The 19,540-nt window shown below is 38.1% G+C and overlaps 1 protein-coding gene across 1 annotated transcript in view; it reads right to left on the bottom strand.

Annotated features, from left to right (window-relative positions):
• ralgps1 (Ral GEF with PH domain and SH3 binding motif 1) overlaps positions 1 to 19,540 on the bottom strand; it is a 110,132-nt gene that overhangs the window by 65,491 nt on the left and 25,101 nt on the right. The window contains exons 5-7 of the mRNA XM_083554508.1: positions 15,709 to 15,792; positions 12,721 to 12,810; positions 4,070 to 4,162 (exon numbers count right to left, since the gene is read on the bottom strand). Of these exons, the coding sequence (XP_083410634.1) occupies positions 4,070 to 4,162; positions 12,721 to 12,810; positions 15,709 to 15,792 (267 nt within the window). The remainder of the gene's footprint in view (positions 1 to 4,069; positions 4,163 to 12,720; positions 12,811 to 15,708; positions 15,793 to 19,540) is intronic.

The following is a 19,540-nucleotide window of genomic DNA, read 5'->3' as shown; positions in this document are numbered from 1 at the left end:
TAGCATACAGAGAGGAGGTGCAACTGTTAACAGCCTGGTGTGGAGCCAACAACTTGTCTCTGAACGTTGACAAAACTAAAGAGAAGGTTGTTGACTTCAGGAGAGGACAGAGCTACCATTCTCCACTGATCGTCGATGAATCCTCCGTAGAGATCGTCAAGAGCACCAAATTCCTTGGTGTTCACTTGGCGGATAACCTTACCTGGTCACTCAACACCAGCTCCATCACCAAAAAAGACCAGCAGTGTCTCTACTTCCTGAGAAGGCTGAGAAAAGCCCATCTCCCTCCCACCATCCTGACCACGTTCTACAGAGCGATCATTGAGAGCATCTTGAGCAGCTGCATCACTGCGTGGTTTGGGAACTGCACCGTCTTGGATCACAAGACCCATCAGAGGATAGTGAGGATGGCTGAAAAGATCATCGGAGTCTCTCTCCCCTCTATCATGGACATTTACACCACATGCTGCATCCGCAAAGCCAACAGCATTGTGGACGACCCCACACACCCGTCACACACACTCTTTACCCTCCTGCCATCAGGGAAGCGGTTCCGAAGCATTTGGGCCGCCACATCCAGACTGTGTAACAGTTTTTACCCTCAAGCCATCAGGCTTCTCAACAAAGAACTAAACTGAACTCTCTCTCACACACACACACACACACACACACACACACACACACACACACACACACACACACACACACACACAAAACTGTGTGACTGATCTGTACAACCCGGACTCAACAGACACTCGTACTCATTTCGCACACCCATGCCACTTTAGTACCACTCACATTACATCGCTTCATTACCATAAACTGTTTGCATGCTGTTTTTGCATCTTTTCTGGGTTGCTGCTAAATTGCTCTTTTGCACAACATTTTGTTTACATTTTTGCTACTGTTCACTTTGTCTCGTTACAACAGGTTTACTGGCGGAGCTATTTTGTGTTTTTTGTATTGTCTTGCACTGTCTTGTGTTGTCTTTGCACTGTTTGCACCAGGTTGCACACATGCCCTGTGTTTTTTTTGTTTATGTGATAATTGTTGTATGTAGCATCAGGGTTCTGGAGGGACATTGTTTCATTTTACTGTGTACTACTTCAGCTATATATGGTTGAAATAACAATAAAAGCTTCTTGACTTGAAAAAAAGAATCAGACAAAAAACAAGCTGATCCCGTCCGACTAGAGCCAACGGTGCGAGAAAAACTAGTGCCGACCAACACTTAAAACCCCCTAAAATGGCTGACAGACTGCTGACAGCTTGGTGTGTACTGAGCTTTAAAGTTCTTATAAATCTTTCTTAATCCTGCCTCATATATGTAATTGTTTAAATATAATGGTTTTGGAAAGAGAATAAGAGTAACTTTTTGGAAGTGTATTGTTAGTGAGCCTTGAACCAGTTGTAGTTTACAGCGGAGAGGCTTGTATTTTTCAATAAATGTTAAATGTAAGCGTTTTTGTCTTATTTATTAACTAATAGATTTGATAAGATGAAGGGGGGAAAAAAGAAAATCGGCCAAACATATGGGCCAAAAAACGGCATCATATATCCCCCATCGGCTGCCTGGATTTCTAAATATCGTCATTGGCCAGAGAAAAACCCCATATCAGACAAACCTCTAGCCTTGACCCCACAAATGGTCAATGTTGTTTTGTCGATCATATTTATCCAGGCTACTATGTGTGGAACTTGCTCCTGTTGAGAATGATAGGATTGATGTCACCAAACACATTTTTTTTTTTCTTTCAGTTTGCCAGAACAAAGAGCTTGTCAATAACACACAATATAAATGGGAGACATAAGTTCCACATTAGAAATAGATCACAAATCTGTTGCATCAATCCTCAGGGCAACGCTAGGTCAGATGAGTGTCTCTGCTTTGCACATAAACACAGCAAACACTTTATTTCCAATACAATAACGGGTACTGCCCCGTTTTCTCTGTAAGCAGCCTTCATGGTATAGATTTCACAAGATCTGTAAAAAATTCCTTTGAGATTCTGGTCCATGTTGACATGACTGTCTCACGCAATCAGTACATGAGACCTTTTATTCAGGTTGACATTCATGCTTCGGATCGGACTCTATCACATCTTAAATGTGCTCTATCAGAGACAATGACTGGGAAGCCAATAAATACCAGGGAATTAATTTTTTATGTTAATGAAACCAGGAATAGAGATTAGAATTTAGGATTTACCAGACCTGGCTACATTTTTCCTATTCTTTAACAATCCGGTTTTACTAGGCCTGTGCTCCCTGCGCCTTTTTTTTTGGTTCTTGGCTAACAGGAGTGGAATCCAACATGGTCTTGTCTGTTGTTGTAACTCATCCACAACTCATCATGGTTCTACCTGTAGTCTTTTATCCTGAATCTCTCATTTACAAAGCATATCCGTCCATACAACAGCCTTCAACTGCATGCCTTGTTTTATTGCACCATTCTGTTTAAAAGACTGGTGTGCATGAAAATTCCAGGAGATCAGCAGTTATAGAAACACTCAAACCAGCCCGTCTGGCACAAACAATCATGCCACAGTCACAATTACTGAGATCACATTTTTTCCTCATATTTAATGGTTCATGTGAACACAATCCAAAGCTGCTGGCTCATATCTGCATGATTTAATGCATTGCACTGCTGCCACAAAATTATCTGATTTGATAATTGCATGAATGTGTAAGTGTACAGGTGTTCCTAATAAAGTGATCTGTGTGTCACAACATCATGAGCAGCAACTTTTTTAACTGTTCTGAAAGGGCTGAGGTCAATCTACCATGATTCCTGAAAAGCACAGCATGGGATTTCCCTCATACAAACCCTCCTTACATGTTTATACACAACTTCCAACTGAAATAGGTTTCCCAGAAACAGGCCTTTTCCTGTGATCAGAAAAAGCTAGATTGAGCAAACCTCTCCAAAAGGTGAGAGAACTGCATTTTCTAGCATAGACCTGGGCATTTTATGCCCGTGGGTCACATACAGCCCTTTGGGCATCCCTGTCCGGCCCATGGTATGTCAGTCATAAACACATATAAACAAGTATTTATGCTGTGCATGCAATACAACTGTGTTGCTTTTATTTTTAAAAACCATGACGTATTATTTACGTATATCTGCGTCTGTCTGCGACAGGTGAAGCTAGCCAGCTACCCCTGGCCCCCCTAAAAATGACGGCTCACATTAAAAAAAGAAAAAAGTTGATTGCGAATGCCGCATTTTCAACAAGACATGGACTGCTAAATATTTCTTTACAGAAGTCAAAGGTAAAGCCGTGTGCGTAGTTTGTGGTACACAAGTCGCTGTGTTTAAGGATTACAATCTGAATCACTACTACGTGACCAAACACGAGGAGAAATATAAGGAGTCCAAGGTTTTACTAGCCAAACTGCAAACTCTGCAAATCCAGATACAGTTCTTCTATAACTAATGATCACCTCTCAGCTGTCCTTCGCATATCCACCTCAAATATTCAGCCAGACTGGATTTTTCTCACTGAAGAGTAAACTAAACTGAAAACATCAAAAGTGATTATTGCTTTTTGTATAAAGTTCATCAGTTGAATATCTTTAACATACTGCAAAACACCTTTTTAGTATTTGTGAAGATTAACAAGTTAAAAATAAAATTAAACAATGAAGTATTTTATTTTTTGTTTTAAACTGTTTATTACTTGCTGTATTACTCTACGTACTAGCAGCTTATCAAAATATATAATTTACTGCTTTTTACAGTGGGAGAAAATTTATATTGAGCAGAATTAAGTTCAAGTTATCATTAGTTCAGCCCTCCAACAGAGTTCAGATTTTTCATGTGGCCCCCCCTATAGAAATTAATTGCCCAGCCCTGCTATAGCATGTAGTTCTGAGATTTAAAAAAAATTCAATTTTGACTCAGTCAAGCTCACTAAAGATGTATTGTATGCCTAATGGTTTTATTGTTTCTCCCCTCTACAATGTCTACCCCCCTTTTTTTCTAACAGTTACATTGTACTTTTTATCTGTTTACTTCGTGATCAAATTAAAAGTTGTTTGGAAGAGAAAATGTTTGTGCTCCTACTGTCCAGGTCTTGCTCAATCTGAAGATTGGTGCGCTCTGTAAGGCAGACACCACAGACACCAGAGAGTGCAGGTTATTCAGCTCCAGCAGCTTCTGCAGGGACAGCAACAAGACAAAAAATAGAACAAAATCAAATACAAAATTCATGAAGCAAAACCATCATACAAATGCATAAAAATAAGGCTAAGTGAGATCTAAATGACAATACTGAATCCAATTCACTGCTTAATCCAATACTCAAAGTAACATTCATTGTATTATGACACTTCTCAAATATATGTGTGCTATATTTAGAGTTATCATTATGTGTTCAAAAGGTTATATAAATATTGACTTAGGGAAAGTGACATGTTCAGGATTATCAGTAATTTAGTCCATTGCCTCTAAACTGAAGCACTTTGCTTTAAGCCGGAAAACAACTGAAGCAGACTGGAGGCAGCAGGCTATATATATATATATATATATATATATATATATATATATATATATATATATATATATATATATATATATATATATATATATATATATACACATACTATTTACTTAATTTTTTCCATTTATGTAATTTTATTTAACCAGTTTAATTTGTGCCAATGTAATTGATAACTAAATTTAATAAATAATTAATTTTATTAATTAATTCTATTTTTATAAAATATTATAAAAACATTATTTTATATACTATTTAACCAAGCAGGCTTTTTTTAATTATTGTTTTCGAAATGTTAATCTTCTTCCGCTTATCCGATGCCGGGTCGCGGGGCAGCAGTCTAAAGCAAAGATGCCCAGACTTCCCTCTCCCTAGACACTTCTTCCAGCTCTTCCGGGGGGACACCAAGGCGTTCCCAGGCCAGCCGGGAGACATAGTCTCTCCAGCGTGTCCTAGGTCTTCCCCGGGGTCTCCTCCCAGTGGGACGCGCCCGGAACACCTTCCCAGGAAGGCGTCCAGGAGGCATCCGGAACAGATGCCCGATCCACCTCAGCTGACCCCTCTCGATGTGGAGGAGCAGCGTATCTACTCTGAGCTCCTCCCGAGTGACTGAGCTTCTCACCCTATCTCTAAGGGATCGCCCAGCCACCCTGCGGAGAAAGCACATTTCGGCCGCCTGTATCCGGGATCTTGTCCTTTCGGTCATGACCCAGAGCTCATGACCATAGGTGAGAGTAGGAACGTAGATTGACCGGTAAATCGAGAGTTTCGCCTTGCGGCTCAGCTCCTTCTTCACCACGACAGACCGGTACATCGACCGCATTACTGCAGAAGCTGCACCGATCCGTCTGTCAATCTCCCGTTCCACCCTTCCCTCACTCGTGAACAAAACCCCAAGATACTTAAACTCCTCCACTTGCGGCAGGAACTCCCCACCAACCTGAAGTGGGCAAGCCACCCTTTTCCGACTGAGGACCATGGCCTCGGATTTGGAGGTGCTGATTCTCATCCCAGCCGCTTCACACTCGGCTGCAAACCGTCCCAGTGCATGCTGAAGGCCCTGATCTGATGAAGCCAACACGACAACATCATCTGCAAAGAGCAAAGACGAAATCGTGTCGTCACCAAACCGGACACCCTCCGACCCCTGGCTGCGCCTAGAAATTCTGTCCATAAAAATTATGAACAGAACCGGTGACAAAGGGCAGCCCTGACGGAGTCCACTATGCACCGGGAACAAGTCTGACTTACTGCCGGCAATGCGAACCAAGCTCCTGCTTCGGTCATACAGGGACCGGACAGCCCTTAGTAAAGGGCCCCCGCCCCCATACTCCCGGAGCACCCTCCACAGGCCACCGCGAGGGACACAGTCGAATGCCTTTTCCAAATCCACAAAGCACATGTGGACTGGTTGGGCAAACTCCCATGAACCCTCCAGCACCCTGTAGAGGGTATAGAGCTGGTCCAGTGTTCCACGGCCTGGACGAAAACCACATTGTTCCTACTGAATCCGAGGTTCTACTATCGGCCGTATTCTCCTCTCCAGTACCCTGGCATAGACTTTCCCAGGTAGGCTGAGAAGTGTGATCCCCCTATAGTTGGAACACACCCTCCGGTCCCCCTTCTTAAAAAGAGGGACCACCACCCCGGTCTGCCATTCCAGAGGCACTGTCCCCGACCGCCACGCGATGCTGCAGAGGCGTGTCAGCCAAGACAGCCCCACAACATCCAGAGACTTGAGGTACTCAGGGCGGATCTCATCCACCCCCGGTGCCTTGCCACTGAGGAGTTTCTTTACTACCTCGGTGACTTTAGCTTGGGTGATGGACGAGTCCGCCTCTGAGCCCTCAGCCTCTGCTTCCTCAATGGAAGACGTGACGGCGGGATTGAGGAGATCCTCGAAGTATTCCTTCCACCGTCCAACGACATCCCCAGTTGAGGTCAACAGCTCCCCACCTTTACTGTAAACAGCATTGGTGGGGCACTGCTTTCCCCTCCTGAGGCGCCGGACGGTTTGCCAGAATCTCTTCGAGGCCAGCCGATAGTCCTTCTCCATGGCCTCACCGAACTCCTCCCAGGCCCGAGTTTTTGCCTCAATACCCACCCGGGCTGCAGTTCGCTTGGCCTGCCGGTACCCGTCAGCTGCCTCAGGAGTCCCACAAGCCAACCAGGCCCGGTAGGACTCCTTCTTCAGCTTGACGGCATCCCTTACTTCCGGTTTCCACCACCGGGTTCGGGGATTGCCGCATCGACAGGCACCGCAGACCTTACTGCCACAGCTCCGAGCGGCCGCTTCGACAATGGAGGTGGAGAACATGGTCCACTCGGACTCGATATCTCCGGCCTCCCTCAGGATCTGGTCAAAGCTCTGCCGGAGGTGGGAGTTGAAGATCTCTCTGACAGGAGGCTCGGCCAAACGTTCCCAGCAGACCCTCACAGTACGTTTGGGTCTGCCGAGTCTGTCCAGCTTCCTTCCCCGCCATCGGATCCAACTTACCACCAGGTGGTGATCAGTTGACAGCTCCGCCCCTCTCTTTACCCGAGTGTCCAAGACATACGGCCGCAGGTCAGATGAAACGACCACAAAGTCGATCATCGACCTACGGCCTAGGGTGTCCTGGTGGATTTTAAACACACATGACACATATTCTACACCTTCTGCTTGAGGATGCCCACAGGTAGTCAATAGGGTTCAGGTCTGAAGACATACCTAGCCACTCCATCATCATCACCATGAGATCTTGGCGGTGTGTTTGGGGTCGTTATTATGTTGGAAAACAGCTGTTTGGCCCAGTGTCTGAAGGGAGGGCATAATGCTCTGCTTTAAAATGTCACAGTAGATGTTGAAATCCATGTTTCCCTCAATAAAATGCAGCTCATCAGTACCAGCAGCATTAATGTAGCCCCAGACCATGATGCTACCACCACCATGCTTGACTGTAGGCAAGACAACATTTTTTTGGTACTCCTTACCAGGGTGTCGCCACACATGCTGGACACCATCTGAGCCAAACAGGTTTATCTTAGTCTCATCAGACCACAGGACATGTTTCCAGTAATTCATGCTTTTGCACAGGTTGTCTTCAGCATACTCTTTGCAGACTTTCTTGTGAAGCAGCTTCCTTTTGGGATGATGGCCATGCAAACAGACTTGTTGCAGTGTGTGGTGTATGGTTTGAGCAGTGACAAGCGAACCTTCAGCTTTTGCAAACTCTAAAGCAATGCTGGTAGCACTCCTGTGTCTGTGTTTTGAAGCCAGCTTCTGCACCTGATGCACAGCATGAGGACTCATGTTGAACATCCAGTGGTCTGAGAGAATTGTACTCAAAGCACCAAATTTTCAAATTTTTGTATACAAGATACAAAAATTGGTCATGTCAAGCAAACAAAAAAATGAACATAATGAATACAGCTGTTATCACATAGGGTGTACTCACTTTCATTGCCAGCTATTTAGAAAATAATGGCTGTATGTTGATTTGATTTAACTCTGTACTGCGATACAAGCTGCACATTGACTACTTTAAAGTATATCTAAGTTTAATTTCTATAGTCTTGTCACTTGAGAAGATTTAGAAATATGGATGCTGAAAAATAAGGGGTGTACTTATCAGAAGTGCAAATAGTAGCAGTTGTGCAAATTCACAAGTACAGACAAATATTTAAGCATATACAGTATACAGCATGCAATAAATAAATAAATGGGGACAGATGAGCTTTCTTAAGACTCCTCAAGAAGTGCAGGCGCTGTTGTGCTTTCCTAACTACAGCTGAAGTGTTGTGCTTTCCTAACTACAGCTGAAGTTTCTGGTGCAAGAACAGACCTTAGAGATGTGAACTCGCAAGGGTTTAAAGCTGGACACCCTCTCTATGTTAATGGGAAGTGTCTCCTGCTATGAGATTCCCAAAAGTCTACAATGAGCTCTTTAGTCTTCATTGCGTTGAAGGTCAGGCACACCACACTGTCAGGCTTTCTCTTCCCTGTAGGCTCATTCTTCATTGCTGCTGACCTGGCTGACCACGGTGGTGTCATCTGCATACTTGATGTAAATGTTGAAGTTATGCAGAGGAGCACAGTCATGGGCGAACAGGGAGTAAAGTAGTAGGCTCAGAATACAGCCCTGTGGGATGCCAGTGTTTTAAAATAAGGATACCTGTTTGCCCAACCTATATAACTGAGGTTTGTTGGTAAGAAAGTCTAGAATCCATCTGCATGTGGAGGTGCAGATACCCAGATAACTAAGCTTCTTGATCAGTACACTGGGAATGACTGTATTGAACACAAACTAAAGTCTATAAACAGCATTCTGTTGTTGGTGTTGTATATACTGTATACACACACACACACACACACACACACACACACACACACACACACACACATACACACACACATACACACACACACATACACACACACACATACACACACACACACACACACACACACACACACACACACACACACACACACACACACACACACATACACACACACACATACACACACACATACACACACACACATACACACACACACATACACACATATATTAATGCATAAATAGTCTTACATTTTTCCAAATCATTAATCACTGTCTTTTAAAGTGCCACTTGGGCCAGGACATCCTATAAACAGCTTAATAAAGCCAGAAGGCTAAAGTTCAGTTATGAAATTTTGGTACTGAGGAAGACCAGTAGGCTATTTTATTATGCTTTTAATGACATTTTATATATTTAATGACTAAAACAATGCCGCTGTTCTTGTTCATTCAATGTGCTCTCATGTCAAAACAAGCAGAACTGAACAACAACGGTGCCAACAAAGAAGTCTTAAATAAAAATATTCTCTTTCCTCATAAAAGTAAATAAATACATATAAAATACAAAAATAATTCATTAATTCACACATAGACTAAATAAATGAACTTAATTACTAATTAATTAAAAAAATTATACTTTTTATTTACTAGTGCCACATTTATGTAAATTTTTTTGGCCTAGTAATTCCACATTTTTTAAACTGAATGTTTGCAGCTATAAATACAATTTGGTGGAAATATACATAAAAAAAATGTCTAAATCAGACAGAAATTAGGCATTTCTATGTTTAAGGCAAACTCATACATTTGCATACCTCACCCATAACTAGTTTGAGCAACTCCCGAGTTTGCACTTACAGTACTTCTGTAGAGTACCGATGTATCTAAAGACATATCTATTCCCATATCCAAAGGCATCAGGTAAGACTAACTTTTCTCTCAAAAACCAAACGCTTATCTATTTAATAGATATTTTGTCTCTCCCAGCTCTACTTTTCTAATACCCAGTTGACCTTTTCAGTCTTCCTTTTTTTTCTATTTAATTCCTACTTAAATCCATAATGTCAAGGATTTAAGTCTTTTAACGTAACAAGTGAGAAATCTTAACATATTTATTATATAATGAGAAATTACATGCATACATGTAGGGTTTAAGAATGAACAATTAAATCTTTAAAAACAGACCAACCACCTAGTTTGTAAGTACAACGTTTTTAATCTTTTTTTTTTTAATATATATATATATATATATATATATATATATATATATATATATATATATATATATATATATATATGCTTACAGCAGACCTGTATCGTTCTCACCCTCTTATTTTTTCCTGGCTCATTTGCACAGAGATGATGTCATGCTCTTGGCATTCCTCATGTTTACACATTATGTCATTCTGAGAACCCTTTGTTGAAAAAGTTTTCGGAGGTTTGCTCATCTGTTTTGGCCATCAGAGTGGTTGTTAGTGTGGCCCTCTTGAGCTGTCTGAAGTATGCCAGGAGGTAGCAGGGGGAACAAGGTAATGCAAAAATTTTTCTAGCCTTCCTGAGTGTTGCAGAATTACCAGCTATAAAATATTAAGAAAATGGGAAAAAATATTTTGTGTTTATATTTTAAACAACTATTTTTGTCTAATAAAGCCTAATTCAGTTTACTACCAGGCATCATTCACTATTAGAAAGCAAACTTATGACCTGACAGCTGTTAAGTACCATGTGGAAACTTAAGATAGTGTTTTATGACTAAGCAGCTGAATGGAAATACAAAACAGAGCGATTTATGTGTTTTGTGTGTGTCTAATTCCACAAATAATGCAAAGGGAAGAGAAGGACAAAAATAATAGAAAAAAAATGTAAAAATGTAAATAAATATTTTATATACACTCCTGAACAAAATCTTAAGACCAGGGGAAACATTCCAAGTATTGGCATTTCGTGCTGGTGGATCATTACCAGGTTGTGAGAACTTCTTCAGAATGTCAAAAGAAGAAACAAGAGCAAAAGACAAAAAATAGAGTAAATTTATTGAGAACTGCATTTAAACTTTTATAGATTAAATCAAATTAGGGGTTTAGTGTGACGGCAAGATAACGGTAGAGGGTCAGCAGGAAAAAGTTTATATTAAACGCAAGGTATGGGAAAATATGAGTATGGGAAAACTGTACCTGAAAATTATGCAAATCTGAGCTTGTGTTTTATGGAAGTACCACAGTGATGCACAAGCACATGAAAAGAAAACACATTGGTGTCATGGATGAAGGCGAAACATCAGCACGTTGAGCAAAAACAGTATAATCCTCATCATGCGATAATGGTATAGTTTAATGAAGTGCTATTGTGTAAACTGTTTGTTTGCTAACTTCGAGACAGTCCCACTGGATCTGTTCTGGTGTGACTCAAGCATCAGGTTGAGCAATCACCTCACTCACGACATACTGTAGTGATGGATTCAATTAAAACGGTACGAACAAACACTAAATCTAAAAGCAGCAGATAACAGCAGGAGTAAACAATTATATTTTTACATACTGTTATGGTTTTTAGTGAATGTTATTGCATTTGTACGCCAATGCATATTTTTTCCTTTCTTTTTAAGCCTGTTAGCTTGCTGCATTTTTTCGTTCCATTCTCTTTTTATAGCACTTGTCTTCTACAACAGTTAGCTTCTGTTTTCAAACGTGATTTTCTACAGATTTACTATACGTTTAAATGCTTTTTTCCAATGTTTATGTATTTAATTTATGCATATCTATCATTTAATTGTTTTACAAAATGAATTATACAATCTAGATGCTTATATCGTCACAAATGAACAAAATATCTGTGTACTTTTTTTTAAAACAAAAATTGTCAAAAAAAACTTTCTTTTGGCTTCTCCCATTAGGGGTCACCACTTCCTAACGCAACCCTCCCCATTTATCCGGGTTTGGGACCGGCACTAAGGCTTGTGCAACCCTAATGGTTGGGGTTGGTTCCCTGAAAAATTGTCAAAACAATGTAATTATATTTAATATTGCTTTTTATATTTTTTTTTATACTTGCCATCTGCAAAATACAGTACAAATGTTGATTTGCACAAATTGCTTCACCTTTCATACTCAAATGTTTTTTTTCTACCATAAAAAACCCAGCATGAGTGAATTTGGAGGAGAAATCCCTCATGCACTCCTCAACAAGCAGCCACTATAAGCTTTAAAATGTTTATTTTATACCTAAATACCCTGAATTAGTGTTTTATATAGTTATAATAAGCAAAACATCAAATGTGAAAATAATAATAATAAAAAAAGATTAATAAAAAAGTATAATAATAATCATCTGAATAATTGATCAAAATAATCGATAGTTGCAGCCCTACTAACAAAAAAATATATATATATAATATATATATATATATATATATATATATATATATATATATATATATATATATATATATATATATATATATAATTAAGAATATTGAAAGTGCATTGCACTTTCAATATTTTTAATATTGATTAAATTGAGTCATTTTTAAATTGGCACATATTAAATGTATTAAATAAAATTTTATGAATGAAAAAATATTATTTAATATTTTATTTTCCAAAGATATAATCTACTTAACTGTTCTACCTCTTTTTAGCATACTTTAACAAATGTCTTTCACATGTTTTCCGTGCTCCTCAAGTGTCATCTGAAAAGCTTGTTAATCCTGTAAACTCACATGATGGTTCTCACAACTATAAATCTCAGTTACAAACAAGCTCCTCTCACAGGATTTAAGGAAGGGTTCCATTCTAGATTAGGTTAAATCCATGGGAAATTATATAGAAACTGCTAAAACAAAACTGGTTACCGATATAAAACAAACATAAAAAACTTAATTGACAACAATATCTCACCTTAGCAATTTTGATGAAGTGACTCAAAATTTCAGCACGGATCTTCAAAGTCTGAGCTGTCAGGATCTCTCTCACCACCCAGAAACTAACCTGAACACAGAAAACAAATTACATTTAAATGTCGATTTGAAAGGATATGGTTCAGCTAGTCTTTAAAATTGATTTAATCACTGATTTTCTGTATCTGCACTCAAAATGAATATAGCCAGCATTACTCATGTGTCCTGAGTTAAAACAACTAATCTATACATAATCTATATATACACACATTTGGGTTTGAACAAAAAAATACAGCAAGACAATGATGACAAATAAACTACCAACACATTGAAGGACTTAACCAGGAGGGAAGCAGATGTAAGGTTTTAGATTGGCCAAGTCACTCACCAGATCTTAACTCAATTCCTAATATTTATAAAGATTATTTAAATAATTATAAGTAAAATTATAATTTGAGCTCAAACTCAGCCTTCACTGTGCAGCAAAAAAAGGTCTTGCTGTTCTAATACTATCAGAGAGGACTGTATAATCTGTATGTGAAATCTACATAATTACACACTTCCCATAACTACTTATTTTGGTCACTAATTTACTATCAATACAATCAGATGACTTTAGCTAGCTTGCCATGTTTAAGCTTGAAAATAAATCTTAATAAAAAATGAAACATTAACACTAGTCAAGTTTAAAAAATAAATTGCTTGATTGACTACTGACTCAGCAATTTTTTTTCTTTCCAGCTCTGTATGGCGATACTTTAATAGAAATGAGTGAAAAACACACTCAAAACGCAATGGTAGATGGTAAAATAAAATTAAAAATAACACTTTTTGCACACTGAGAACAAGTTAACAAAAAACCAGTGCGTGTCATACAACCCTGGAAAGACACAATAGATAGACAGATGTAGTTTGTTCATTCATTCTGTTAGTTGGAAGTAAAATTTATGATACGCTTTTATAGAGATATAAAAAAAAGAACAACAATGTGTTACAAAGAAAACAATTGAAGCTTTCATTCAATGTTTTAAACATGTGGGGTTGTAGCCCCAATGTCTTTCTCTCCTGCTGAACTTTCACCTAAAGCTATTTCCAAGTCCTCTTAAGAACAACACACCACCATTCAGTAGGAGAGATTTTAAGAGCAAGTGGGCTGCATGTCCCAGTTCCCCCACAACAAAAGCACTGCAAATCTGGAATGCCAGCTAGAGGAGGTAAAACAAGGATTCCATTCGATTCACAATACTGGTTTCATGATTCGATTAAATTCTAAAAATAATATTTTTAACTAAATGTTTTGAAAACAATTTATGACTGAAAATGTAATTTTGTACAGAATGCAAAAGAAGCTAAATAAAATTTAGCTAAGCGAATAAATGTTTAGTTTTCCAAAAATCTTTTTAAATAAATATTCCTTCGATGGTTTATGTAACATAATAACATCCAAGGCATTATCTTTTACTAAGTAAAGCTCCAAATTTGGCAAAAATGCCTGATTTCTAAATCTCTTTCCTGTGCACTCTACATCAGAGTGACACAAGGCTGGTGTTTGAAAGCTACTAAAAAGCTCTTTTCAATTATTTGAACCAAACTACGTTACCATATAATTTGTAATTGTTTGTTGTTGTGATCCAGAGCTATTGGTCACTTTGCAAATGCAGCTCCCAATCGTAACCCAGGTCTCTCTACAAAAGAACGTCATCATATGATTAGTTTGCTGTTTATATATTACAGTAACTCAATTGGCTGAGCAGATTGGAACATTTAAACAGTGTAAATACCATGTCGATCCAAGCAGTCACTTTGTGCTTTTTATATAAAATCTGAAGTGTTTGTCATAAATGACTAAAAAAATAATTACTCCCCATGATTTACAATCCTGTGAAAGGAAAATAATTGTGGATAAGCGACTCACAGGATAATGCCAGAGATCATCTAAGCCATCAGGAATGGCAACAACATCCAAATAAAACATTTGACAACTAAATGTCATCTCAAAAAGGCCCCTTTTATTAGATGTTTCTAATTAGAAAACAGTCACAGATTATTCAAAAACAAGGAAGGGTAACTTCTGTTGACAAGGGAGCATAAAAACTGGTGCAGTAGGAAATATAAAAAAAAAAAAAAAAAAAAAAGGTTGCCCAGCTTTTGATTTGTTGCATGTGACAAATGTTTTCCTGGCACACATTAAGACCCCAGATACCCACTGAAATTTGAATTCCACCCTGGAGGCGTTCTGGCTGGCAATGAGAATCAGATCCTAACTGGATCACTGAAAACATGTCGGTGCAAGGTGTAAAGGGAGCTTTTGTTTGTAAGCTGCTTTAATTAGGCCTGGCATGTACAATATTTATACTGCATGTCTAAGCCTTGGTCCTTATTGGCATGCTACATACAGTATTTTAGTCAAATGTGTGTCAAGTATTTATACGTATATATTTAATGTTTTGTAAAACCTCCCTTTGCCAACATGGGTCGACTCCCATAATACCTGACTAGGATGTACATCACAAAGCAAGAAATCTGATATACTCTTTAATACAAAATCTTTCCATATCCAGCAGGATCCTCACTCCTCTCGCATGGACACTCCTCCGTAGCTCAGGTCACACATTTAAATTTCAAGTTTCAAGTTTACTTTAGGGATCTAGGATGGTCACATCAAAAAGCTTAATTCTTTGGTCACAGAACCATTTTTGCATGGATTTTGCATTTATATTTATTTTGGGATCATTGGCTTGAAGATGCAACCTCAAACCAGATGTTGTTTAATGGCAGCTGCTGACAGATTATTATACAAAAGCGCTTGATACTTCATGGAATTCATGAGGCCATGCTCACTAATTAGGTTCCCCAGGCCTTTGAAACACAACCCCACAACAGCACAGCTTTTCCATCATACTTAACAATGGCAATCAGGCCCTTTTCTATTGAACCATTTATATGCCTAACAAGCGTCCTAACACGTTAATCAGGCAACTGTTCCCACCTGGTTGAACCTCCTGGTAAAGGCCACCACGTTGGGTGCAAGGTTGTGCTTTTCCTTCTTATTCCATCCACAGCTGGCCAACTCCTGCAACAAAAAAACAAAACATTCTATGTTAGGCCACTAGCTATAGTATTATATAGTTCTATCTTTGACCTATTAACCATTCTATTACCAAGTATATTAACCATTGTTCTTATTCAAAAGAAATTGGGGAAATAAATGTGTGATGTATAATTGATACGATAACCTTCAATTACAATAGATATACCATTTCTCTCTGAAAAAAAGCCATTCCACACTTCCACTATCAACAGTCGATATACTATATAAATAGTGTTTTTGCATTACACAAGCAGATTAATTTGCACCATAAACTGAAAATATTATTTTTTTATAAGCCAGAGACATTTTGGAATGTACCAACAGTCTAAATAAGCCTTCAATATATGCTCATACTTTCATAGTCATCTAAATAATCTAAAATCCTACTGTTTTATCCAATAATTGCCAAAAGTATGCATATCATACATGTGTTTTAAATGACAGCGTTTACCAACTCTTTTTAACCCCTGAGAAAAATTGCAGCAAGTCAATGGATCCATTCAGAGATCCAGGCGAGGCATGTTTGCCTTTTGCTTCTCTTAAGAGCTGAATGGTTACATGTTGGATAAACTATAAAACACTATATTTTGGCCAGGAACAAAACTCGTCCTCAAACACGTATAGCCTGAAATCCTAGTTTACACCAATGACAACATAAACACCACAGTAGACATTTGCAACAGTTTGTTAACCTGTGTAGGATTTATACTGCATATTAAATCAAGCCCCAGTATCGCCAACCTGCACTCTTAGACCATTGAGCAAGGCCCGTTGTGCTCCAGGGGCGCTGTATCATGGCTGACCCTGCGCTCTGACCACATGTGATATGCGAAGAAAGAATTTTACTGTGTTGTAATGTATATGTGACAAATAAAGGCTATTATTTTATTCTTCTTCATGTTGTGTGGTAGCAAAAAACACCAATAATACAGAAGCAATATCAGCTTGCTGTCTTTCTACAGGAGCAGTGGCTGTAATAAACATCGAAAACTTTTGAACATCATGCTACGGAGCAGATGAATGAAAATTCCTAGTGGATTACCAAAGTCATCTAATCATGAACAGTAATAAATGTTTATAACAGGCTGACAATCAGTGCAGACATCTGTATTGTATTACTAAATGCAGTGCAAGGCTCAGTTGTGGCACAGCGCATCACTTCTGGTGTAATCACAGATTAGTTTTATTGACAGCTGGAAATTAGAGTGACATTGGTAAGAACTTATAAAGCAGTCCTCTGCAATAAACATCCTGGCCACTAGGGCTCCTATACTCTATTCCAGGAGTCTTCAATGTTTTTTAAGCCAAGGTTTCGGGTTTTTCATGTCCCCTTAGGCGATAGACACATGGAGCAGGGACCATGATACAAAATGTGTTAAACAAAGCTGCTGTTTTTAATAGAAACCAATCATATTAAGCTAGCTATATTATGTGAAGACAATTAGAACTATGTTGTTGTAAATGCATCAGTGTCCTTTTACTGTCATGTGGACAATTATACATTTACATAAATATCAGCTTTAAGTTTAAAAGAACTTCAATGTAATAATTGTAATAAATATAAAGTTTATTATTTTATCTTTGATATTTTTACCCATGATTATTAAAAAAAATAATAATAATAATTTTTTTAATGTATTATTCAAAATGTGTTCTGCAATACCACCACAGACCCCCTAGTGGTCTCGGACCCACGGTTGAAGACCCATGGTCTAGTCCATTGCCATGGTTACAAATTAGAATAACATGAAGCTCATAACCTTACTAAACATCCCTGTATCTGTGCCTGATCTGTTCCCTTTCCGTCTCATTACAAACGTCTCCACTGCTGTGAAACCATTTGCTGTGATCTGTATTTAAAAAAAAATGACAAAGTCCCAACTTTATGGGTTATTTTATGGTTCAAAGCCCCATGATAGATTCTCAGGTTCACAAAGTATGAAAATGCCTCAGTTTTCCAGCAGGCCTCCTGGCAACAGAGTTAAAATAAAAATAGAATTACTCAAAAGTGTTTGTCACGAAATCTGAAATTTCCATATGTTTTAGCTGTTTTTGCATTTTAATCCTTATTAGGGGAAAAAGGTCCATTTTAGACCACCCAAGCTGAGTCATGATTTGTAGCTCAAACACATTCAAATTAAATAAAGCATCCAGTCCAAGCATCTCATCCAGCATTTGCTCAAATTTAGCAAAGACTGATCATAGTATGGCACATTGTTTAATTAGCAGCAGCAAAAATATTAAGTTACATGGGGGGAAAAAAAAGCTTGGATATGTAGTTAAAACTTGTCCCTCAAATGCATAAGTACAAATTCTTCAAATTTTATTTCAAAATGTTGGTTGTTAGATTGTGGAAAATACACCATCCTCCTCTTCCATTCCATCAATTGAATTTCTAATATTTAAAAGCTTTTAATTAAAAGCTAATAACAATGTTACAAAAATAGAGGAGGGAGGATTTCACATCTTTATCATACTTTAATTTATTTAAAACAATTACATTCTAGAGAATGAGTTGTGTATAATCATAGCCCATTCAATCTATTTACATCAAGAGAGAATAAAGAATTTAAATTGAACAGTTTATTAACTGAACTAAAATTATGCACACTGTATACAGTAAAGCAATTGACACCCTTGTATGGTTTGAAACACTGTCTGGATTATTACAATCAGAGTGATAATAAGTATAATATATATATATATATATATATATATATATATATATATATATATAATAAATAGTGAATTATACGTCTCACACAACAGCAGCTCCAGAAAAAATGCATTAGGAAGGGCATTAGTATAAAACAGGGTCATTGAATCTGTGATTTGAACTTGAGAACCAAATCAGTACTATTTGTGAACCATTTAGTTTCTTAAATTCATTGAAATGAACCGACCCGAACAATTCATTATTACAATCTTATTATTATTACTACAACACATTCATAAACTTGTTAGAGTAAATCTTGATTGATTCGAAACAGAAAGCTGTTTCAAAGTAATTTTCTGTCTTTTCTGAAGCGCAGTGCTGTTCCATTAATATTGCTCGATTGCATGGAAAAAGACTTTTGGAAATACTGTCTTAACTTTCAGTGGATAAAAATTGGGGTGAGTAACTGATAGAATTTCTATTTTATGTTCATTAAAACAGCTTCATACAGGCTTCAGAATCATTTTAAAAACAGGGAACATAAATAATTTTTTTAAAGAACTGGTGATTAACCGACTTCCCCGTCTTGCTCTCTGCTCTTTTTCCAAGTTTTTCTTTTCCCTGTTTGACATCCTGATTTTCTCTGCGTCATTCTTGCATTTGGCATCCACCTGATGCGTGACGAGTCAGAACTTCTGAGCCGGTCTGTGAAGTGCACACGCAGTAGTTTCCGGGGCTTGATTCATTCAACACCCCCCCACTGTAATAGCACTACTATTACAACGACACACAGCAATCCAAACATTGGATCAAGATTAAATCTTCCATACACAGTTTTACTCAGTTACTTTACATAACACATCATAGCAGCTTCTCTCAGTAAGAAACAAAAAAATCTGAAAAAGGCTATAATGACAGGTTCAAAATAGTAAAAAAGAAAAAAAAAGCTTTAATGACAACCCAGACAGCGGATGGTGGAGAAAAGAACCCTATGTCAAGTTTAGAACACTTTCGCATGACATCATTGCTAGAAAGTCAGTCTGGAACACTTGAAAGGGGTATGCATATTATTTC

Source organism: Silurus aristotelis (genome assembly GCF_946808225.1).
Source record: "Silurus aristotelis genome assembly, chromosome: 11".
NCBI classification, from domain to species: Eukaryota; Metazoa; Chordata; class Actinopteri; order Siluriformes; family Siluridae; genus Silurus; species Silurus aristotelis.
This window is presented reverse-complemented; position numbering and strand designations above follow the sequence as displayed.